This window comes from Lathyrus oleraceus, chromosome 6, assembly GCF_024323335.1.
Source record: "Lathyrus oleraceus cultivar Zhongwan6 chromosome 6, CAAS_Psat_ZW6_1.0, whole genome shotgun sequence".
Taxonomy (NCBI): Eukaryota; Viridiplantae; Streptophyta; class Magnoliopsida; order Fabales; family Fabaceae; genus Lathyrus; species Lathyrus oleraceus.
The window spans coordinates 102,791,681-102,818,544 of record NC_066584.1 but is presented as its reverse complement, the minus strand read 5'-3'; the positions used below and the strand labels follow the sequence as shown (position 1 = coordinate 102,818,544).

At 37.2% G+C, this 26,864-nt stretch overlaps 1 protein-coding gene across 1 annotated transcript; it reads right to left on the bottom strand.

Annotated features, from left to right (window-relative positions):
- Positions 1-8,673: 8,673 nt before the first annotated feature.
- LOC127097235 (altered inheritance of mitochondria protein 3-like) lies at positions 8,674-10,594 on the bottom strand. Its single transcript, XM_051035736.1, has 2 exons — positions 9,885-10,594; positions 8,674-9,800 (listed from the first exon to the last, which is right to left on the bottom strand). The coding sequence occupies exons 1-2, from the start codon at positions 9,957-9,959 to the stop codon at positions 8,727-8,729; spliced, it is 1,149 nt and encodes a 382-aa protein (XP_050891693.1). The 5' UTR covers positions 9,960-10,594; the 3' UTR covers positions 8,674-8,726.
- Positions 10,595-26,864: the final 16,270 nt, after the last annotated feature.

Genomic DNA, 26,864 nt, shown 5'->3' with positions numbered 1-26,864 from the left:
CACATCATGACACATAATCAAACACCGCATTATCACACCCTAATAATATCTATATCCCTCAAAGCAACGGGAAATGATCCCTCGTATACTATGCATCAGCTAAGTTACCTCGCTCAGCCTAACAACCGAAACTGCACAACAACAGCCCAGGAAGGACCACAAGTCTGCCCATACGCGTATTGCCTATGCTCATACGCGTATTGCCCACGTCTGACCAACCCCATACGCGTATTGCCCATGTCCATACGCGTATGCTACGCGTATCACATTCCCATACGCGTACCACCAGAGACCAACCCACGTTCAAAACATCATCTTCCTCATCCATACGCGTATTGCCTAGCGCCATACGCGTACCATCAGTCTCATACGCGTATTGCCTAGTGCCATACGCGTATGACCAGAGACCAAGTTTCCAGATCTGCAATGGCTTTCCCTGCTACGAGATCTATCCAAATTCATCCTTAAACAGTCCAAATTTCACATAAACTCACTCATATCATCTAGTACAGTTAGTCTCCTATTCGATTTCACCATCCTAACATCATTGCATATAATTTCTACGAATTCCTTCGACTAAAAACCCCAAATTCGTTCACCCAATATTTCACCAATTTCAACATATCATTGTTTAATAAGGTTCAGACCCCTTACCTCTTTGGATTGAAGGAAGCTCTGAGCAACCTTTGGCCTCCTCCTCTTCCTTCTCTTTCTCTTCAGCGTTTCTCCCCTTTTTCTGACTCTGAGACAAAACACGTGAAACAAACTGAATTCCCCCTTTGGCCTCTTTTAACCAATTTCCACTTTTACCCTTCCACCCTTCATATTCCAATTATTTTATTTATTTAATTATTATTAAAATAAATAACATCTATAATAATAATAATAATAATAATTCCCAATATTATTTAATAATTCCTTTTACCTTCCAATAATCATACTAAATAATATTCAAATTACTCTAACAGTATCTGGGGTGTTACATTAAGTCCTCACCTCATAGGGCAACCAAGTTTAAAGAAGGCATTGAATTTGTTGGAATAACTTGCAAAAAATTAATATGTCTCAATGTTTCAACTCGTTGGAACGCGATATATTTAATGGTAGAGGTTGTGGAAAAGTTTCAACTCGCTTTTGAAAAGTTTGAGGATGAAGAGTCGAGTTAGAAGAAGTTCTTTAGAAAAGGTAATCCCCCTAGTAGTGATGATTGGGACACTTCAAGTTCAAGGGTGCTTATCATTTTTCTAAAGTTATTTTATGAAGCAACTAAGATTTTTTCCACCTCTCTAAATGTGAGTTTGCATACTTGTTTTCACCAAATGTCTGACATTTATTGTAAGTTGAAACAAACTACTATGAACTTAAATGATATTTTTGCAAGTGTGGATGGGGATATGATGGAAAAGTATAATAAATATTGGGGGAGTGCTGATAAGATGAACAAGATGATATATTTTGGTATTATTCTTGATCCAAGATACAAGTTGAGTTACATTAAGTGGACGTTTAAGGACATGTATGGACTTGGATCAAAGTTTGATAGTGAGTTGATATAATCTATAAAAGAGGATTTACAAAAGTTGTATGATTGGTATAAGCAAGTTTATGACCAAAGACATAATTCCTCTTGGTAGTGGTGGAATCATGTCTCCAATGACGAAACAACTCAATTGTTGCTCGTTCTTCAGTTATGGCTAAAGTCGATGCTTTTGAGCAACATTTAGAGGAACAAGACTCGATTGATCAACAAAATGAGCTTGAGGGGTATAATTCTAGTAAGTGTGTTAAAAAATATCCTAAATTTGACATTCTTGTGTGGTGAAAACAAAATTAAGCCGAATATCCTATTTTATCTACAATGGCTAAAGATATTTTAGCCACACTAGTTTCTACCATTGCTTCCTAAAGCGCTTTTAGCATAGAAGGGATAATCATAGAAACCTATAAAAGCCCTCTAACTGCTGAAATGACAGAAGCTTTAATTTGCACCCATAATTGGTTAAAGCCTTCTTTTACTTATTTCAAAGACGTGAATCTCATGGAAGATTTTGAGCTTTCAGAAGATATTGTAACAAGTAAATTTATTATTTTATTTTGAATAAATAAGATGTTGTATTGTTGTATAATTATGTATTTCTAAAAGATGTATTGTTTATTTCATTATTTTAGAGTTTTAACATATGTTTTAAGCAGTAAGGGGAGGATCGGGTGTCTCATCATCACAGTCTCAGCCACAACCTTCTGGTTGTCTTTGAAATGGATGTATGTGTATCATTATCTACTTATCACATTATTATTTTTTGATAACTAATATTTATGTTGTCTAATTTTTCAGGTCAACTATGTTTTTTGATTTTCTGGAGTCATATATAACTTATATATATCACTAATCAATTGCTGAATGAAGAATCTGTATTTATATTTTGTCCCTTGAATTTTGAAGAAATTGGCCAGGCTACTACATAACAAAATACCTCGAATTTTGCTTTAATTGTGTCCTTGCTAACAGAAAAAGATAGGTTAAGTATAACTTATTACATTCTCGCATAGTAAGTCAAATTATTCTGTCTAATAGATAAAATTACAGTTATACATTATTGCAGGTTAACGATGTTGTTTTGTGGCTATTCCAGTGGACAGTTGAAATATTTGTTGATGGTGATGCTCCACATGTTTTTGTAGGTATATTCAAGTTTTGTATCATCAAAATAGAGAGAGCTTATTTAAAATTGTTAAACAAATGAAGCATGGTTTTGGTAATTAGTTATAGCATGGAATGATGTGATGTTGTTTATTGTTTCTGCCACATAAATGAAGTGTACGTGTGTTGTTTTCTGTGTTTGAGATCAAAGAAGACATAATTTCATAGAATTTTGAATTTCATTTGGTCCCGTATACCTACTTGAATAGTTGAAATTGATGATATACTCTTTTACTTGAGTTGTGTATTGAGTTTATTATGATTTTGCTGGGGAAATGTGATTTTGAGTTTATTATGTTTGAGTTTGAATTGTGATTGTGATTTTGTTGGGGAATTGTGATTTTGAGTTTATTGTGTATTGATTTTACATGAACATGACAGGAAAATGGTTCAAGTATGAGGCAATGTGTAGTTGCAGAATAACTCCCACTGTTGCTTTCAAATAAGCCACTCCAAAACCCACCTAGAAGCCCATACCCAAACCTCTAAAGAAAATGGTAAGAACTTGTTTATTATTTTGTTTTCTAATCAGAAATTTAATACTTTACAAGCATCCTTACAAATAATGTTTTTTTGGAAACTCTGGGAAGCACTTGTTTATTGTTTTATTTTAATCTTTCACTAGCAAATAAATGAAGAATTGAATTAAATGAGTTTACCAGCTTCTGTGTACTCATGTTCATGGACGGTATATTATGTAACTTGTCTCCTCATCGATACATTATAGAATTATAAAATGATGTTCACTAATTGATTGTGTTTGATGCAGAATGTCAAAGATTTTCATTTTCTAAATGAATCTTATTCTCCGATCGTAAATAGCTTCTCAATTTAGAATCTCTGCCTTTTATTTCGAAGCATATTCAGACTTGTTGCTCATGCTGGATTTATGGGGTGGATGAAGGAGAATTGCGATCCAAAACGCAGCGGAAATTAAAATTTTCTCCTTTAGAGATCCTTACGAATGGTCATGATCAGTGATAGAATGTTTACCTCTTGTGACGATTGAAACCTTTGGTGCAGATCTCTTGTGACGATCAAAACCTTTGATGCAGATCCACGGAGCGATCACGAACGTTGAACGATGACAACGTCTCTACTCAGTCCACACGAACGGATTCCTTCAATCTTAGTGCTAGCTGGTACGAATGAAGGCTTTGAGTGAGAGAGAGAGAGACAACGAAAATAATGCAACCACAATAAATGCTTCTGCACAAGGGTTCTATTTATAGAACCACTTGTGTGGGCTTCAAGCTAAAAGGCCCACTTAAGTGTATTTTGGCCCATATCTTATAATATGCCCAAAATCACTTAAGCCCATGGTACCTTACCATATTTCGTATTCTACTCAAGTACACCGTACCTTACGATGTTCTATAATTCACTTAAGGGCACCGTACCTTACGGTATTCCTTAGTTACTCTATCTCTCATCAATCCGTCCTTTGTGTGTAACCCTGTAGGTTTTCGCGGCATTGACAATTATATTAAATCATGTATTTAACATAATAAACAGTGAGCGGTATCTAGCAACACATCACTGCTACCCAAGACACGAAAATGTCAAGTGATCTGACAATTCCTTCTGTGATAATACTTATGTGTATAATTACCCTTTTGCCCTTATGTATATATTGAACACAAGGCATAGACCGTGTCATCCTTGTCCAGTTCAATATTGGGCCCATAGACATTTATCCTGTTATGCAGGATGGGCAAATTCCATCTAGGTCACTCATGTCCCTTAGCATGCTTCGTGGAGTACCCATCAACTGTCTTTATGGTTATCCAGTTACGGACAACGTTGGATCAGCAATAAAGCACTCGACTCTACATCTAGGGTCCATAGTGGTTTCAGGTCGAAGAGTGGTATACACCATTATCACCATGAGAATAACTTATGACACTTTGCATAACTTTCTATATAGTATTCTCATAGCGGGTCAATCCGGTATAAATATTACTCCTAATATTCATACCTATGTTTAAGACTTGATAACTCTTTATCCATGATCCATGAGATGTGATCATCAGTCTACAAACATAATAGTCTTAATGCTTTAATGTTATCCCACTTCACACTAAAGCTCGACTACAGATACTTTAAGAATAGTGTCCTTATGTTTAATGTGATCTCATGATTAAGTCATACTTGATACATTAAACAGACTTGCTATTCTAGGGACTTTATTAAACAAACGTAATAAAGAAAAAGCCTTTTATTATTAATAATTAATTCGATACAAGTACCAAAAGCATTGGCCTATAGGGCTTACACCAACAGTGGAGTGGTGATGTCTTTGCTAGTCAAGCTATTGATGCTATTATTATTGGAAGGCCATTGATACTTGTTTATAATACTATTACTTTTCATGTTAAAATTTGTTGTAAGTTGTATTCATGTTGATGTTGAATTTAAGGTGCAAGTAATTTGGATTTGACTTATGTTGGATTTATGTTGAGGCTATTGATAGGCAATTAGATTTATGTTGGATTTAAGTTATTGGTAATTAGGATTGAAGTTGTAGTAATTTTTAACTAAAAATATGTTATTGGGCTCAATAAAAATCAGTCTAATAACTCGATTAAATCGGTTGTAATAACATGTGATCCGTCATAACCCAATCAGTCTAAACCGATTAAAAAATTGGGCAGAAATGAGCTTATATAGCTCAACCGCGGGTTGGGGTGAGTGAGACTTTTGGGCCTGAAACCGTCCAACCCGACCCATTGTCCACTCCTAGCCATTTATACCAATTTAATCAGGAGAGAAAGCTTGATTGAATGACCCTTGTTTTTTAATAAACATAGAATTCAATATGCTTTTCTTAAACTTAAAATAAAATCTTATACTATTAATGGAACTTGGAGACAACATTACCTACCTTCAAACTTTATAGACATTGGAGACAACATTACTTACCTTCAGCCTTTATAGTTATAACTTGATCTGGTAACGTGTAAGAAATAAAAGCACACTTGTATGAACTGAGAGGACTAATTAGGGATTTCTAATCCTATCATATAGGGTGGAAAAACATTCTGCGGAAAATTTAAAATGCCCTTCAGATTTTAGAGTTGCATTTCTGAATCCAACCTGAGTATGGCAAACTACCATTAACACATGGGATATAGATCATCAAATAACATGTATACACAAATCATTATTCATGGCAATTTTCATGGTCAAGAGAGAGCATTATCATACTACCATAACCTCACTAACTATTTTATGATTCAACATAAACCCTAATTTCTAAAATCATAAAGTTCTAACTAGAACTCACTTTTCCATGAAAAATATGATGAAGTTTGGTGAAGAAAATGGATAATGATGATGAATATGAGATGACGAGGAATTCCCTCTTCCTTCCTCTTCTTCTTCCCTCATGTTTTTCTTCTTCTTTGTCTTTCTTGTTTCTCTTTCTTTCCTTTATCTTCTTCCATTTTCTGATAACTCTCTCTTTCTCAATCTTATCTCTTTCTACTTCTTCTTATCATTTCCAACACACACACACACAATATATATTTTGTGATTAATGATACAAAATATCTTAATTTATATTTTGTCTCCTAGTAGCAATTGACCAATTACTAATCTTACTAAAATATCCCATATTTTACTTATTAGTAATGGTCCGTCTCTTTTAAAAAATATTGATCTTTTCAGAGTCCACTTATTATTCTATTGGTCATAACTGACAACTTTTAGAGCACTTAAGGGTATATGAGATATTACAAAAATAAATTTTTTTAACCTTCAAAGAATATTAATGAGTCGGTGCTACATAGTAACCTTTACCATGACATCGAAAAGAATAAGTTTGTTCCACCAATAATAAAATAGAATATCGGAACAAATTGACTAAAAAACAACTCACACATGACACATGTTAACTTAATTGAAATAAGATATAAAATATAAACAAATATTTATAGAAAAAAGACAAATTTAAATTCCACCAAAAAATATTTTCCAACATTTCAGGTTCTAACTCCACAAACACCAAGTCATTATAATGTAGTAGTATTGAAAAATCTTGAATAATGACTTAATCCCTCAAATATTCTTTTCTTACAATTTACTAAGAAAAACAAAACATAAATTAGTTGCAAAGAAAGCTATAAAAACGAATAACATAAATAGGTCAAGTACACTGTCCCACGCATGTTTGTCTATGAAAAAAAAAAAAGATGACGCATCCCATCACCCTGTACCATACATTAAAAAATCACAACCCCTATACTTGCAAAATAGTTCCCTACACAAACCATCATTCAACTCTTTCTCGCTCCACCCTTGGATGCAAATCAATCCTCCTTCCCATTCGACACATCACCTGCCAAAATGCTTTCATGTTTTTTCAATTTTTCTTTGAAAAGCCAATTTATTTTATATTTCAACACTCATATAAATTCAATTTGTAACATTTTATTCAATTTGCTCATTTTGCATAAATATCACGGAATTTTTACCAATATACCCCTGTTTTTCAATTAATTTCCCAAAATAACCCACATTTCAAAAAAATTCCCAATCTACCCCACATGCATAAGGGAGGCGCCAATTGGATTGGCGCCCCCTCTTAAAAATTACAAGGAGGCGCCAATTGGATTGGCTAGGGCACCTGCCCTAGCCAATCCAATTGGCGCCTGTGTGTTATTTTTAAGAGGGGGCGCCAATCCAATTGGCGCCTCCCTTAAAAAAGCCTCAAATGAAAAAACTTCCAACATGAAAGTTGTAGATCTTTTCAAGACAATGAATTTGGATATAAATTTTGCAACATTTGGATTTTTTTTGAGAAAGTTATGGCCAGTTGAAGTTGGACTTCTGAGTTTTTCAACTGTTATCTGACCCATAATGTTTTGTATTATTGCATGTGTTTCTTTTACGAATATGAATTTTTGTCCAACATAACATTTGAAGTAGACATCTTAAATTTTGCAATGCACTTGGTCCCACCTCAAAATAATTAAAAATGAGTGAGTTAGGTCCCTGCGAACTTGACCCAAAATTAGGGTTTCTGTCAAAACAAGTGTATGTGAACTTTGCCAAAAGGGACCAACTTCAAGCCCTTTAGTATGAATGATAAAAGCCTCAAATGACAAAACCTTCAACATAAAAGTTGTATATCTTTTCAAGATAATGAATTTGGACTAAAGGTTTGCATCATTTGCAGCTTTTATGAGAAAGGTATGGGCACCTGAACTTGGACTCTTTGACATTATAACTGTTATCTGACCTATAATGTTTTGTATTATTGCATGTGTTTCTTTTAGGAATATGAATTTTTGTCCAACATAACATTTGAAGTAGACATCTTAAATTTTGCAATGCACTTGGTCCCACCTCAAAATAATTAAAAATGAGTGAGTTATGTCCCTGCGAACTTGACCCAAAATTAGGGTTTCTGTCAAAACAAGTGTATGTGAACTTTGCCAAAAGGGACCAACTTCAAGCCCTTTAGTATGAATGATAAAAGCCTCAAATGACAAAACCTTCAACATAAAAGTTGTATATCTTTTCAAGATAATGAATTTGGACTAAAGGTTTGCATCATTTGCAGCTTTTATGAGAAAGGTATGGGCACCTGAACTTGGACTCTTTGACATTATAACTGTTATCTGAGTCATAATGTTTTGTATTATTGCATGTGTTTCTTTTAGGAATATGAATTTTTGTCCAACATAACATTTGAAGTAGACATCTTAAATTTTGCAATGCACTTGGTCCCACCTCAAAATAATTAAAAATGAGTGAGTTATGTCCCTGCGAACTTGACCCAAAATTAGGGTTTCTGTCAAAACAAGTGTATGTGAACTTTGCCAAAAGGGACCAACTTCAAGCCCTTCAACATAACAATAACAAGTCCTTGAATTAGGGTTTTTGACTTATAAATTTTTGTTTTATGATATGTGTTTATTTAAGAATTATGAAAGAAACTTAATGTTTGGAGAATACACAAAGATAAATTTGACATAATACGAATTGATATTAATAAAATTTGGATTTTACACAATGAATCCTAATGGTGATGACCGGGATCACCTAACCGACCTCCGGTCCCACATCCCCTAGCTATCCTAACCCTTGGCCCTAACCCACGTTGACGATTCTGAACCGGTGTTTGTTCATCTGATGGTCCAGGAGCGTCATTACCGCCTACAGGAGAAGATCCGTTGAGGTATTGAGCCAACTCAGCATAGTCTTCAGTATTCAATGATGGTGTACCGGCGTAGCTGAGCTCATGACCCATGCCAGAGAAGTTGGGGTGTGGTTGACTCATGGATGGGCGACCAGGACGGTTGAAGGGGGACATGGGTGACAATGATGGGTCTAGGAAAGGTTGGAAAGGTTGTTGGGGTGTTTGGAAGAGATATGGTTGTGGGATGTTTTGGTATTGTGATGTTTGGGGTTCTTGGCTACGGTAGGTGATGGGGCGGTTAGTGTTTTGGGTAAGGCGACTTTGGTAGGGTGATGGTGTGGGTGCGAAGCGATGTTCGGTCGAAGGTTGATGGTCCATTTGTTGGTGGTGGTATGGGGGATGTTCTTGGTTTTGGGGTTGGGTGAATGGCATGTTTTGGTTGTATGTTTGTGTGTTTGTGGAACGGAAAGTTTGTCGGATAGGTGGTTGTGAGTAATTGGGCTGAGAATGTTGTTGGGGGTTAGATGTTGAGGCTTCTTGTGTGTAAGTTGTCTGGCGTGGGTCGTAGAGGTACATATCATCGGCGATGAATTGAAATCCAACTGATCTATACCAAGCCATATAAGTACGACTTGGTTTTACCTCATTTGGCATGACTGCGTCAGTTAAGACATGGTCATGACGGTGCTTCCACTTGCGACACTCTGATCTTGCGAATTGTTGCCAAGGGTTGAAGTTCCATTGGTCGTTCACTTTACGCATATGCCATTCTCCTAGGCTAGCTGGGGGATCTGGGATATTCTGGACCATACCAAACTGCAGCTTCACACGATCGGTGTTGTGCAGCTCCACTGTTGTGAACCGTATTATTGGTGTGCATGTTGTCCATACGGCTGCGTCTTCAGGGTTGATCTGATGCTCATGATCCATATTAAGGTATGGACGCCAAATGAACTGAAATGTTAAAGACAATAGGATTTAAATGAATGTAGAAAAAGTGAATATAATATGAAGAAATAATGTAATTATTTTGCTTACGTCTGCCGGTCGAAGGTGATCCAACAGGTTGCGATATTGAGTAATACAGTGTCTCGGACATCTGCTGTAATTCATACCGCGTGCCGACCATCTACACCAAAAAGTTAAAATAAATTAGTTATGGGTAATAAACTGTAAGGAAGGAAGTAAAGATATAGCAATTTAAACAACTTACTTTTTTGCATATGGAAAAGTGAAGGGGTTGCTATTGACCGGTGCTAGAGACGGTAGTCTTGACCATCCCCATGCTTGTAGCAAAACAGCACATCCAGAAAATGTAGAAGTATCTTTGTGGCAGTTTTTGCACAAAGAACTATAGAGATAGGCTAGACATGCGGATCCCCAACTATAACTACCTATTCTATCTATTTGTCTAAGTAAAGGTAAGTACATAATATGCATGCTAGAACCACTACCTTCGGGAAATAAAAAGGATCCTAGTAACAACATAATGTAACACCTAGTTTTAATGATTCGAGCTTCTTCGGTAGAATGCTCATCTAAATAAAAACTATTATAATATGACTTTAGGCGTGAAAGTAGTATACCTTGTCCCCTAGCATTATCATCTAACAAATCAACGTTTAAAAGCTCCATGCAAATTGAATTTGGAAAGTTGGTCTTACCATTAACAGCTTTGCCTTCAATTCGTAGTCCTAAAAGCATGTAGACGTCTTCTAACGTCACGGTACACTCACCGGTTGGAAACCAAAATGTGTGTGTCTCTGGCCTCCATCTTTCGCATAAGGCGAGAATGAATATGTTATCTATAGACCAAGACATAATTTTGCTAAGGTGACCAAAACCGGCAAGTTCAACATAAGGTTGAATCAACGGGTCCATGTGGACAAATTCGTGGACTCGAGTGCGAAACCTTGAGACATCCTATAATAGAAATAATGTATGCTTTTTTAAGTCGGTATTTCAAAATAAAATGGGGTAGGTGGAGATGAAACATAAAAAAGAAGTATAAGAAAATACTTACGTATGTCGCGATGTTTGCAACTGTTCCTCTGTGTGCCTCGCCCATTGTGAGTAAAGACATATTGTTGGGGAGTTGGTGTAGATGAAAATGGAAGATTTTGTTGGAGATGAAATTGTAAAAGAAGTAATGGAGATGAAGTAGTGAGAAATGTAGATGAGGTAGTGAGAATGTTGGTGTGGAAGAATTGTTGAAGGAGTGGATCAATTTATAGGCAAATGGATGAGTGCATGAAAAAATGTGTTTGCATGGTGTCTCCACCTCATTTGGCGCCCATGTACATTATTTAGGAGGGGGCGCCATTCAAATTGGCGACACCCTAGGGCACATGCATGCAAGCCTAGTTCTGAATGCTTGGTTTCAAGGACTGACTAAGGGGGGCGCCATTCAAACTGGCGACCATGTGCAAGTCCTAAAGGTAGGCGCCAATCGAATTGGCGCCACCCTTTGCATGCTCAACACGTGGCATTGCTGTCTCCTGCATGCTGAACAATTCACTTATGGATGGCTTGCATGATTGACACATCTTCTCTGACCATCTTAGGTGTCCGACACGTGTCTGTCTTGTCTCCTGTATGCTGATGACTAGCTTCTTGATAGCTTGCCTGGCTGACACATCAACTCACACTGTCTTGCAGGATTGACACCTCATCTCTGACCGTCTTAGGTGTCCGACACGTGTCTGTCTTGTCTCCTGTATGTTGATGACTACCTACTTGATAGCTTGCATGACAGACACATTAACTCTTGACTACCTATCATGCTTGACACATCAACTCACACTGTCTTGCATGACAGACACCTCATCTCTGAACTAGCTAGCATGCTTGACACATCAAGTCACACTGTCTTGCATGACAGACACATCATCTCTGAAATTACTTGCATGCTTGACACGGTATCTCAGACTAGCTTCAATGTGAGACATTAATACCATCTATTTAAGTGTCTTACTATCACATTCATCTGCACTTGCAAAATACTTTTCATCTTCAAAATACTTTTCATCTTCACTCACTTTCATCTGCACTTGCAAAATACTTTTCATCTCCAAAATGTCATCTTCATCATTATACAGTATCAACGTTCACTGCAACGGTGAAAGTTTTGAGTCTGAGCTTCATGGTTTTTGTTTTAGAAACACTGATACCATTAGAGTTTCGATGAAGAGAAATGCAACCTTTTTGCATTTCAAAAAAAGAATACAATCCTTTATACAGGGAGGTATTGTGTCAAGGATGACATATCAGAATCCTATATTTTTTGAGAATGGTCAATGCAAGTTTTTCCCCCTAAAGATACGAGACGATGAAGATGTGCAAAGCATGTTTCTTAGTCATGAACATTCAGGCATGGATTCTATCGAGTTGTACATTACTTTACAACCATGTATACCGTCTCAACAGTCTCAAGTAACATATCAGGATCCAGCTGGTGGAGATGATGCAGATGATGCACAATGCTCAGATGAACTCAACCCAGAAGCAGAAGTAGAGGTCGACGTTGTTGATGAAGAAGAAGAGGAGACTGAGATACAGGTTGATCACATCCTGAATAACGACGATGAAGATGAGGGTCAACCACCACCAATACCTCCTACTCATGTCTATATTCCTCCTCAACATATGACAAATATGGATCTTCACGATGATGAAATGTCCGACAGTGTCTTCTACAATCCGTATCCGAGACCAGTAGGAGAATTAAAGGTGGGAGACATGTTTCGTACCAAAGAGGAATGTGTCTTGGCAATCAAAAAATATCACATGAACAACTTTGTTGACTTTACGGTTAAACGCACTGATTCAAGAAGGTATGTTATTGAATGTTGTAACATGCTATGTAAGTTTCGTTTGGCTGCATCTTACAAGAAGAGAAATGACTCTTGGGAGATCGCTTCAATAGACCCACCACACAGTTGCGTCGCAACAACCGTTGCACAAGATCACCGTCAACTGAGCACAGCATTGATTTGTCGAGACATTCTGCCATTGGTAAACAAAGACCCATCAGTGAAGGTGAGTATAATTATATCACATATCCGAACAACATATAATTATACTCCATCTTACAAGAAAGCATGGATTGCGAGGACAAAGGCTGTTGAGCAGGTTTTCGGCAACTGGGAGGACTCATTCAAAGAATTACCACGATTTTTATGGGCACTAAAAACTTATGTCCCAGGAACCGTGGCAATTCTGGAGACAGTGCCAGCAATGATGCCAGACGGAACCTGTGCTACAGGTAATAGAATATTCCACCGTCTCTTTTGGGCATTTGACCCTTGCATCAAAGGTTTCGCATTCTGCAAACCTCTCCTGCAAATTGATGGCACTTGGTTATACGGAAAATACAAGGGTACGTTGCTCATGGCAGTTGCACAAGACGGTAACAACAATGTATTTCCCGTTGCCTTTGCTCTTGTTGAAGGTGAAACAGCTGCTGGATGGGGTTTCTTTCTTCGACATCTCAGAACGCATGTCGCACCACAAGCCAATCTATGTCTGATTTCTGATAGACATGCTGCCATCGAAAGTGCCTACAACAACCATGAAAACGGATGGCATGATCCTCCTTCTACACATGTCTACTGTATCAGACACATAGCACAAAACTTCATGCGTGCTATAAAAGATAAGAATCTTCGCAAGAAGGTGGTGAATGCTGGGTATGCGTTAACTCAACCGTCTTTTCAATATTATCGTGATGAGATTCGACTGTCTAATGAAGACGCGGGGAGATGGATAAATAACATCCCAGTAGAGCAGTGGACAAGAGCATTTGACGGTGGTTGTCGATGGGGCCACATGACAACAAACATTGTGGAATGCATGAACGGGGTTTTTAAAGGAATACGAAACCTGCCGATAACAGCCTTGGTAAGATCAACCTATTATAGGTTGGCTTCTATGTTCGCAAGCAGAGGTGAAAGATGGAGTGCAGTGTTAATGTCCGGACAAGTATTCAGTGAATGTTGCATGAAGGTCATGAAAGAGGAGAGCATCAAAGCTACGACACACGCTGTAACAGTGTTTGACCGTCATAGACAAAATTTCAGCGTCCAGGAAACAATGGGCAACAGCGAGGGGAGACCAAATTTAGCCTACGCTGTTAGACTAAACACAAGTTGGTGCGATTGTGGAAAATTTCAGGCCTTCCGCATACCTTGCTCCCGTGTCATTGCAGCATGCGCTTATACTCGTCAAGACGCTTACACCCATTTATCTGATGTGTACAAGGCCAGCACCATCATGAATGTATATAGTCAAAGCTTTTCAGTACTACCAATGGAGGATTATTGGCCTCCATATGAAGGAGATATTGTTTGGCACAATGAAGAGATGCGTAGAAAGAAGAAAGGAAGGCCAAACAGCACACGTATAAGAACAGAGATGGATTCCACAGATAAAATGATAAGATTATGTAGTATCTGTCGTCAACCAGGACACAACAAAAACAACTGTCCCAATCAAGGAGCATCATCTACATCTTAAGCTTATTGTAACATTATATCTAGATCTTAAGCTATTTGTAACATTGTATCTACATCTTATGCTTGTTGTAACATTGTATTTCTGTAACAATCAATCATTATATATCATTAAGTTCTTCTTACAACGAGTTTCATAACCAACATCAGTACAAAACATCTGAAAACATAAATAATTCTAACTGATTACAACAATCAAATTAATGTCGTCTCGACCGAACATCATTTCCCTAGCATCCTTATCAGTCCTCATTCGCACCCAACCAAAGATACTGTCAAGTCTCTCAATACTTCTGATTTTTTCCCCTTCTGGTATTTTCCCGTCTAACCATCGAACCAGCTCCCTCTTCAGTTGATCTAACGTGGTGATGTTCCAAAACAGCATCAGCAATTGCGGTTTGTCTCTCGCATAAATCACCTTACCGTATCGGCGACGAACACCAAACATGATAGCCAAATGATTATATGAGTTGTGGAACAATAGGTCACACAACGCATCTATTTATAAGACAAAAAAGGCATTTTATGAGGGACTCGCCAATTGAGTTGGCGCCTCCTTTTAAAACATACACATAGGCGCCAATTGGATTGGCTAGGGCACCTACCCTAGCCTAGGGCACCTGCCCTAGCCTAGGGCAGCTGCCCTAGCCAATCCAATTGGCGCCTCCATTCAAGTTTTAACAACAGTCGCCATATGAACAACTTTCATGTTCATCAAAAATCCATTTGAAACTTGGAAGCTCATCATTCATTTCAAAACATTTCAAAACCCTAATTTTAGGTCAACCACGCAGGGACCTAACTCACTCATTTTTAATTATTTTGAGGTGGGACCAAGTGCATTAGAAAATTTAAGATGTCTACTTCAAATGTTATGTTGGACAAAATTTCATAACTCTAAAAGAAACACATGAAATAATGCAAGACATTATAGGTCAAATTACAGTTGAAACCCTAATTTTGGGTCAAGTTCGCAGGGACCTAACTCACTCATTTTTTATTATTTTGAGGTGGGACCAAGTGCATTGCAAAATTTAGGATGTCTACTTCAAATGTTATGTTGGACAAAAATTCATATTCCTAAAAGAAACACATGCAATAATACAAAACATTATGGGTCAGATAACAGTTGAAAAACTCAGAAGTCCAACTTCAACTGGCCATAACTTTCTCAAAAAAAATCCAAATGTTGCAAAATTTATATCCAAATTCATTGTCTTGAAAAGATCTACAACTTTCATGTTGGAAGTTTTTTCATTTGAGGCTTTTTTAAGGGAGGCGCCAATTGGATTGGCGCCCCCTCTTAAAAATAACACACAGGCGCCAATTGGATTGGCTAGGGCACCTGCCCTAGCCAATCCAATTGGCGCCTCCTTGTAATTTTTAAGAGGGGGCGCCAATCCAATTGGCGCCTCCCTTATGCATGTGGGGTAGATTGGGAATTTTTTTGAAATGTGGGTTATTTTGGGAAATTAATTGAAAAACTGGGGTATATTGGTAAAAATTCCAAATATCACCCCACAAGTGAATAATCAAAATTAATTTATTAAAGAGATTCAAAGACACATTTGAAATTTAATGAAATATAAGTCACAAACCAAAATCAACTTCTTAAACATATAAATCAAAGATTCAAGACCTTTAGCAAATCGGAAATCACAAGAAATCCAAAAATCAAATGCAACAAGACCTTGAAAACTTTCATTCACTTCTTTCACAAATTCATACTAAAATTTAGATAATTAATTATTAAAAAGAAATATACACACACACATTATATATATATATATATATATATATATATATATATATATATATATATATATATATATATATATATATATATATATATATATATATATATATATATATATATATATATATATATATATATATATATATATATATATATATATATATATATATATATATATATATATATATATATATATATATATATATATATATACTTTTCTTCCCAACTTCTAAAATCAAAAAATTAAAAGGTGCAAAATAAACAACCAATATAGATTAAAGAAACAACTAACATATATTTTATTATACCCACCTAAATGTTTACCTTTATTCCATAATCACAAAAATACAAACCTCCAAAGTTGGTGTATGACCTCTCCTTTTGTAATGTGTTGGTCCAACAAATCAAAAACATTGTTATGAGTAATATAACCGTACCTATAAAGAGTTTTTACGTGATCCAATTAAGCTTGTAGCGATGAAATGTTTCAAAATTTTGAGGATACAAATATGCAAGTTTATGAGCTTACCAGTGACCTGTAGTTTTCTCTTCGGGACCTATAGAATAATATATTTTCTGTAGAACAATCTTGTTGATAATGCCCAGACATCACCCTTTGCAGTTAGCTTACCAGTATGAACATACTCTGGTGCAACATATAGTATGGTACCAACAACCTTTATAAAGAGAAAGTAAGTCATTCATTTCGCAAACCAGTAAAATATTTAGATTGGATTACAAGCTAAGGTTTAAATTTCAGAATTCCAACAATATGAACTCATGAAACTCAATTCAACATAGTTAAAAATATATGTAATTTGTTCAAGATAAGCTTCACAACATATTATTGTAAGCATCTAATGTTATCATGCAATATTGTCAATTTTGTATCATTGTGGTATATTTAAAATTAGAGTATAACTCTATTTTTATTTTTCCTGCCAAATTAAAAAGTGGAGTATAATGACATTTTCTCTACAAGCTATAAACATTTCTTACTATTGTTGAAACATAGTCAATACCTTTAGCAACTTCTAAACTACAACCTCAACTTGTAGTTCCTTCTATTTTCATGCTTTTTTTTTGTAAGATATTTAGAATTAAGACATATCAATAATGAGTATAAATTAGTTGATCTCATAACATTTTCATACTGAGTTCAAATAGAAAAATAGATATAATGAGATTTTGTCTGCACTTGCAATCATGAACTGTTACTAATTTCGTTCCATCAAGAAAGGTAGCTTGAACCTGTTACATATATTAAATTTAAAGCAAACTCAAAATAAAGGTACATTCACATAGCAACAACATATTCATAAAGCAACAAAACATTCACACATCAAAATTTAGTGGCTTGAAGTTTCACATAAAATTCCTCCAATCACGAAAAAAGGAAGAATCAAAATTGATTTAACCATAAAATGTTTTTTTAAGCTCTGACATAAAAGCAAACTCAAAAGTTATGTTGTATATTGTATCACTAATAATGCATTCATTAGAAAACAACAAAAGACAAAGGACATAAAATAACTAATAAACTGAAAAGTAAATAAGTTGTGAGCAATTAAAGATTTTTTTTTTAAAATAACCAAGTTTTTCAATTAAATTTCCAAAATAACCACTATTTCAAGTTATTTATCAATATAACCACTTTTCATGCACCCCTCTAAAGCATGCACCATTTGAACTGGCGCATGCATGTTGATATTAAACTTAGATGCCAATAGCAATGACGCATGCATGCAGATGAAGGCAATGCAATTGGCGCATGCTTTATGACATGAAGTGTATGCGCCATTGCATGTGGCGCATGCTTGGATTATTATTATTTTTTTTAAATTTTATATGTTATACTTATATAAAATTTAAATAAATAAAATAAATAGTAAATGGAAAATAATTATTAATATTATGATATAAAGCTAAAATACATAACAATTGACAAGAAAATTAATTACCTGCCCGATTAAAACGCCTTTTGTTCCACATCCCGGTACATTAGTCTGCCTTCGAGGTCTTGATGCGGTGTTTCGCAAGTATACAAACGCGTCAGAGTAATATAAAAGATTGTCGAATCCACAGAGACCAAGTGTCAATCTATCATTATCTATTGTTATGGTGTTTATCAAAGGCAATCAAAATAGGTGTTTTTGGAGTGTGCAATGAAAAATAAAGTATTGAAATAAAATATAATTAATAAAGACAGGGTCGAATGTAATTCACATAATCAATTGATAATCCAAGTACTTGCTAGTAGAGCTACTTATGGGCAGTGTTTCCTACTTTGAAAAGAACTAATTTAATAGGAATTGTCGCTTTCGCATATTCAGAACCGAGTTGTACTCCCTAATCAAACCCTCTTATTGTCACTTATAAAATGGCGCGCATTGCGTTAGAGTAGTAAACCTATTTTTAAGAAATATAGTATCTTGACTAAGTTGAAAAGTATTATAACCTGGATTTTTTAACCAAAAGAGGTTCTCACGAACCAGACTCTAAACTTATAAACGCGTTCGAAAATAGTTTTAAAATCTCTTTTCTTCTTAATGTTAAAATCTCCTAATGAACTAAACAAAACACTGTCGCTGTTTTTGAAATAGTTAAAAACAATTAAGTTTAAATAGACGTTGGACGGCTTTCGATCTAACCCAATGGAATTGAAGTGCGGGAAAACTTAAGTTGAAAGTTAAAATAGCCCTTAAGTGTTTCTACAAACAATTGTACGGATTACTGGTTCAATTATGATCCTTACATTCTAACCTTATAAACTTAGCTAGACATGGTAAAGTAAAAGTGCATTAAAATAAATAAAAGTAGTGCGAGTGCAGAAAGTAAATAAAAGTAGTGCGAGTGCGAGAAATAAATAAAAGTAGTGCGAGTGCGAGAAATAAATAAAAGTAGTGCGAGTGCGGAAAATAAATAATTTAAAGCGAGTGCGAGGAAATAAATAATTTAAAGCGAGTGCGAGGATGTCGCAACCTGAAAAAGGAGATGCGAAAAAACAATCGGCGAGAAAGAAATGACAGAAGAGTCGTGCGTTATTTATCCCAAAGGAGGGAAAGGAAACGCTCGAAGTAAACCTGGAAAAAGGAAGGGAAAAGACAAGGTCTCGCAACCAAATCTTGGGTTCGGGAGTCGATTATGCGAAGGGAAGGTATTAGCACCCCTACGCATCCGTAGTAATCTACGGGATCCACTTTTGTTGTTCCTGTCTAAAGGGCGTGGGTTTATCTAATGTACTATTTGCTAAAAGAGGGGGTCAAAAGAAAATGACTCGCACGGATATCGCATCCACTGCATACGTATCTCATATGGATATGAGAATCAGAGTCTTCGTAGCTCGGCTGCCTATGGGCTAAAGAGGAGTGTGCTCGCTAAGACATCGCGTCTTATGCCTACGTATCTCATCTGGAATGAGAATCAGAGCAAACCGTAGTTCGGCTAACTACGGGTTAAGGGTTGTGTTTTTTAGATGAACGACATTACTACGCAATCTACCGGATGCTCGACCTTTGGAGACTTACTCGCCTGTAGTAGAAGGAGTTAACGTGTTCTTAGGAGAAGAAAAATCAATGAGTTTGTTTGGGTTTTAGGAATGTCCATGCAAAAAGGAAGTCCTAGACGAAGGAACAGTGCTACCTTAATTGACATGCAACGAGAGAATATACGAAGCCTAGCAATCCTATGGGGAGACGACCACACCATACAAAACAAATATGCATAAAGTAAACGCACCAACGAGGGGGCTCAAACATACATGGGTAGGGCTTTAGTCAAGAGGGGTCATATCAACCTCGACAAACAAGCCATGGAATAGGTAATCAAATGGGCTCTTAACCACTGACATTGAAGGTCAGGGTGAGCAGATCAGAAGGGTAATGAGGATAAGACCTCATAGCTCTTAACCCTGGACAAGGTGAGCTCATGACAAAAAGTGGGGATTCAAAAAGATGGAACCCTCTCCACTGACTGACCGGACAAAAGATCTTGGGCTTTTGCTCGGAAGCATCGACACGTAGTGCGAGCATAAAGAACGACACACTGAATAACGGGGGATTGACTACTAATCCCTTTTATCCGTCAATTGCCTCGGAGGGAGGTCTTTAGCACTGATGCCTCTTCTTGGAGGTCTTTGGGCACAAAAGTAAACAAACAAAAGAAAACATTGCCTCCTATTGAGGTCTTCCAGTTAAGAAAGCGGTAAAATAAGGGAAAGATAAAGGGATCAAGAGGTCTACCACACGGATAAAGATCCGAAGTAATAACAGCTAAAGAAATAAGAAACCCAGAGATCTCTCGAGCTGGCACCATCAAAGAAAGCAAGTCAATATAGGTAATCAGAATAAATCTCCAAATGGTATCCCACAAATAAAGTGGAATGCCAAGCAAGCTATCCTTTCAGGAGTCATGTGAGCCCTCACAAAAAACTCAACAAACAGGTTAGAGTGACAAGATGGGGTGCAATCAAGAGTTGCCCCAAATCAAAATGTAACCACATGAATCATGCCATTAAAATTCACAAAAAGAGCTCACAAAAAGCAACCAAGTGTAGGAGGCGTAAACCTCTTGTCAAACACATGCATCAAAAGGGTATCAAAATTCAAAGTCAGGGGGCAAGGATCCATACATCAAGGCATGACATACATACTAAAACATGTGCCCACATGCAAAACCTAACGATACCCACTCTTCCAAATTCACCCATAATACCTCATACATTCAGAAATTTCAGGTTGAAAGTATAAAGTAGTGGAAATAGGGCATACCTGATTGGGGATGATCGATTGAAATTGAATTGCACCGTTGGCTTTGCAGAACAATCTTAGGATTTATATGAGAGGGAATTGGTTCTTTGCATATGAGTTCCCTTCAGTCTCTGGAGGTTGCTCTGAATTAGTTAGAATCTCTCTAGGGTTTTTCCACTGAATTTTTTTTAGAATTTATAACCCGATTTTCGTGGCTTTGTGGGCTCAAATGAGAGAGGTCCAAGTTCAAGATTTTTCTGTTATATTTTATTTATTTATTTATTTATTATTTATTTATTTTTTCAAAACGCGTGGGCTTCGCCTAGCGAGCATGACAGTTCAAGAAATTCCTCTGAGCGTAGGTGATTCTGGTGGCTTTTCTTGGGACTCGCTAGGCGACCCATTCTGCTCGCCTAGCGAGCATGACAGCTCATGAACAAACTTTTGATCCTTCAAGATTAACGTTTTGACTGATGAATAGACCCCATTTGAACATGTTGGAAGTATCTCAAGCCATTCTCTTGTGTTGACTGATCACCCAGATAGGACCCACAAAGTGTCTTGGATGATATTCAAGCTTCTTGGATCTAATTCCGATTGACATGATGAAATGCAATATGAAATGTTAAATGACCTAAAAATGAATGCATGAATGAGGGGGGCAAATTTTGAGGTATTACAGAGGAAATAAATAAAGTAAAGCGAGTGCAGGAAAATAAATAAAGTAAAGTGAGTGCAGGAAAATAAATAAGATAAAGACAAATAATAAAAACCTGCTCCAATCGGAGGGTTGAATAAATTGCAAAGCGGAAATGAAAATGGCGGCAGGATTAACTTCCTTCCAAAGTGCTCCAAACTCGATTACAGACTCCATCACAGACTTGATTACACAATTGTGGTAACACTCCAATGCGAAACGATTACCACTTTATAAAACTGAATATATGCCTAAGTGAAACAAAGTTGCTCTGAGTTTGCCTTTGCTCTAAGTTTGGATGATTGTAAAAGTGAATTCGAGTTTCTATTTATAAGCAAGTAAAAAGATGGAAATGACTTGGATGCCCTTCAACTTGAAAATGGGAGGGAAAAACTTTCCTCTTGTGGCGCCCGCCACAAGGCCATGGCGCCCGCCACAAGCACAAAATGAGGCGCCTTAGTGGAAGTAGTGGGGAACGTGGAAGTTGAGGGAAGTTGAGTTTGGACACGTATGACAGGGTCTATGGCGCCAGCCATGGGGTAGGCCATAAGAACAAAATGCTGAATTTTAGGGTTTTTGGCTCTTTTTCGCTCCTTTTCTCGATCGGGGCTCCGATTAAAGTAAAAACCTGAAAATAAAGAAAAACATAGCAATAACACAACAAAATGATAATAAAACAACTAGAATGCATGTGAAATCGGAGTCGAAAATACGGTAAATTTCAGTGTTATCAAACTCTCCCACACTTAAACCTTTGCTTGTCCTCAAGCAAAACATTAAAAAGCTCATAAAAGAAAATTTGTGTAAACGATTGCTTCAGGTAAAAATTCCAAGTTCAAGTCGGGATGCAGTGATAGGTACTAACTGGGTGAACTAAGGGTATCATGATGACACTAATCCGCAAATACGGACATAAACTTCATTCCTATATTAACCAACCCATATTATCCCACAACACCTAGGCCTGCCTCTTCATCTCTTTTTGTGTTCTTTGCATTCAGGCGCAATCACATTAAGCCCGTTATCCATACATGCTTCATAGTAGAGTGGCCTGTTAGTGATTATGATCTGAGCATGGGTTTTCTGGCACATAAATATGTGTAAACCCTTTTATTGGATCCAACTGTAGTTGTGGGGGATCGGATCGTAATCCGCCCTACCGAGTTCAGTGCCAGATACCTCTGAACCAACTAACAGTGGATAAGTTTTTCTTTTTCTTTTTCTTTTTCTTTTTCTTTTTGTTTTTGTAGCAATTTTTTACAATTCTTTGGTTTAAATGACTTTGTGAGGGTCACCTATACCAGAGTTTCCTTTTTGCTTTCTTTTATTTTTTTGTTTTTCTGGATCATTCACTTATTTGCATCGGTCCCCTACGTAGAGGATGCATAGACCGAAGCTGACTGCTGAGATAAACTACTGAGGACTTATACGAAAATGATGATTAAGGCCATGGTGTATGGGGTTTCGGGAATGATTCCTATATTTACGAAGCTTATGGTGCTAAAACAGATACTGATGTTTCGCAAAGTTCTCCCGAGTCACCGCATCCTTAAAACCTGAAAACTTTCGAAATAACACTATTTTCTTTTGCAATTTTTTTTCGGTGGGGCTAAAGGTATGGGGAGGTAGGATTGTACTAAAGATCTACTGTATTTGGTGACTCGTCAAACTCATGCATTATACTAAAAAGCAAAATAAACAACTAAAAGGAAATAACAATAAATAAACTATCTAAAAACAGTAAAGAAAAAGCGATAAAGGAAAAACGAGAAAAGCAATAAAGAAAAGACGATAGAGTCTCCTCCCACACTTAAATCGAACATTGTCCCCAATGTTTCGAAATAAGATAAGGGAAGAGTTACCTGACAACCTATTGCTGACCACTAGTGCCCTCGCCATCCTGAGGTGGACGACGGGATCGGGTACGACGACGGTCTCTCTGATCCATCCTCTCCTGCAGGGCATCCTGAGCGGTCCTCACCTCTCGAAGGTTACCTATAATGGAACCTTGAGTGGCTTCAATGAGTGTCATGTGTCTCTGGTGGTAGTGTTGCTGACGGGCTTGTGAATCTGTGATCGTTTGTAGGGACTGTAGAATAGTGTCGTAGGACTTGTCTGTCCTCCACTGCGACTCTTGCATGAAGCGCATGTTATCCGCCATTTGTTGCTGGATGGTAGAGAGTAGGTCGTCACACCTTTGCTCTCTATCCATGTGGTCACGCCACATCTCCTCTGTAATGGTGAAGGATGATGGGGGGACACATGGGGTACGAGAGATCTCTCTCGCCGATCATATTCATCATCAATGTCATGTCCCGCCTCATCAGGAATGTTAGGAGGAAGAGGACCTAAAACAGGTGGAGCATCTAAAGCGTAGGTCCAATTCCTTTCATCTTGTACATCTGTATGTCCAGTGCACGGTAAAACAACAGATGGGATGGCTACACCATGAACCATAAGCATATAGCCTCCTTCTCTCCTCGAGCGACACAATTTCATGTCTCTCAGAAATTTTAGGTTAATTGTGCGAGGAGGTAAGGGTTCTAGGGTAGCCATCTCATCGTTCAGGTTAAGCGCCCGAGCAATAGATGTAATCAATCCACCAAAAGAAATCGGTCCTGCTTTATTCAAAGTTAAAGTCATATGAGCAAGCATGAACGGGACCGAACTATTACGTCTATTTGTGAGGCTTCCTTGTAAAAATAGAAGCTCTATAGCATTAACCTTATTTTGATTCTCCCGGCCAAAAATAGTGCATGCCAACAGATATCTAAAAACTCTGATGGTCGGGTTATGGATAGTTGAGGCAAGAACTCCTTCAAAAGAGTTTATGGAAGTGTTTGATAAACGCTCCCAGAAGGAAAATACCTCAACTGACCACTCTGAATCCAAAGGGCCCTCACAAATAGCACCGTCCCCATGAGGGATTCCTAACAAGCTGGCTAGTTCGTCGATACTGAATTGGTATTCAACAACAAACATTCTAAATTTGACAGTACTAACTGTGCTAGTAGTGTTAGGGTTGACAATATAAATTAAGGAACTCAAAAATTCAATTGTCAACCGCTCATAGGTAGGTTCTTTATTGGAAAAGAAATTATGCAAACCTAAATTATCTAACAAATGAAATATGCTATGATAGATACCTAAAGTGTAAAGACAGTTTTCGTCAACATACCTTGTCGGGAGGATTTCCCGATTTTGCAACCGTTCAATAATTTTTCTTTGTCTATCCCCTGGTTTCCCTCCTCGAAGAATGAATCCGTTAAACTCCATTTGAAAATCTCTTGAAAAGTGATGAAGAAGATGAAGTGGTTTGTGAAAAGGTCGGATTTTTACAAAATCCGACGGATGAAATCGAAAATGGAAATTGGAATAATGATTTGTGTGGTGTGGTGGTTAGAAAAGTATGAGCTTTTTGTGGGTTCAAGGATGTTTTTCCAAGGTGAAAAAATGGGTTTGAGAGGTTGTAAGTTGAAAAAATGGTGAAGAAAGGGGTTCTGCCCCGACCTTTTACAGGGTCTATGGCGGGCGCCACAAGGCAAAATCTGGTTGGGCCGGATTTTGGTCCTTTGGCTTGGGCTTCTCTTGTCTTCTGGCTTTGAGGGGTCCGGATAACATTTGTCTTGTGATTTTCCTAGTATCTTTGACTTGCATAATTTTATAAAGGTAAAAACAACAAAAAATAAAAATGAAACTGAAACAAAAACAAAAATTAAATATAAATAATTAAATAACTGAAAAATTAAAATGCAAATAAAATAAACATAAAACATATATAGATAAAAATAGAAATACTAATGTATAGATTTTATATAATATTCCAAATGCGATAATATAAGATGAGTTATGTAAATACGAGAAATATAAAAAGGAGATAAAATAAGATTAAATGGTGAGATCATATAGTGGGGATGTCATCTTCCTGAGAGGAACCACGGAGCATGGCTACTTCTTGCTTGAGCTCTGCGATATCCTGATATAGACAGTCGGCTTCAGTAGCATGGGTGAGATCAGACACTCCCATCTGTAAAGTGAGGTCTGCCACCTCCTGTCTAAGCGTTGCGATCTCTCTACGACACTCAGCAATCTGAGTGCGGATGTCGGGTGTCTGCAATGAAAGATTATTAGAGAAAACAGTGATTCTGGGAGATGGTGGTGTAGGCGTGTATTCAGCAATGGGTGGTGATCTTGGTTCCTCGACGGTCTCTCCCTGGCCCTCCAGAGCATAACTCCAATTCGCTGGATCATGCACACTGGTCATCATAGGATCTGGCAGTGTGAAATAGTGAATAGCCTCACTGTCGACTAGCAATCAGAACTGACATGGGTGGAAAGAGGCTCTCCTCATTGTAACACCTCAAAATTTGCCCTCCTCTCTTGGGACTAGCATAACATATTACATATCATTTTTAGGTCATTAGGCATTGCATATTGCATATCATGTGGTTACATTGTGCAAGCCATTCTCCCAAGTCTTGATCAGAAGATGAGGAAGTTAAAGTGCAAGCTAGGGTTTCATTGGACTGGTCATCAATCATCTGAGGATGTGGAGGTCCAAATTAGGGTTTCATGATTCTCAAAGGATATTGGTCTTCATCTTGTTTGCAATGATATATCATCATCATCATGGTTTGATTTCATCAAGTGTTGAAGCTGATTCCTTGAGATTAGGGTTTTGACCACTGGTCAACCCTAATCAATTGCATTGGGCCAATCAGGGCATGATCAGGAGATGGGGTCTATGATGGCTATGGGGTTCATAATATGATTATATTGAGCTAATTAAGGCTAGGGTTTCATCCTTGAGCCATTTCATCAGAGGAGTGGGGCTCAGTTGGATCAATGCATTGCCAAATTCATCTGTCAGTTGAAAAGGTCAACTGTGGTCAACTGTACATGATCTGATGGAATTGGAGGTGGAAATGAGTTGGATACACTTCATTCATGTTGGAACAAGTGTTATTTGACATCTCAAAGCTTAAGAATGAGGAAAATCAAGTCAGAACAAAAACTGCCAAAAATAGAAAGTGACTTGTAATTGAAGTTTCCAAAAATGGAAAGTTTTTGACCTCAAAATAAAATGTCCAAGGAAGCTTCAAATGAAAATTTGTTCAACATGAAAGTTGTAGATCTTGTTCTCACCTTTCCAAAAAAGTCCAAGAACTTGAAAATCCCATGTATGGTTGTCAAGTTATGGTCCAGTGAATTTCAAAAATGACCCATAATCAGGAGGGCATAACTTCCACATGGAGTGTCCAAATTGGATGTTCTTTATATGCACAAACTCTATTTGACATGTACTTT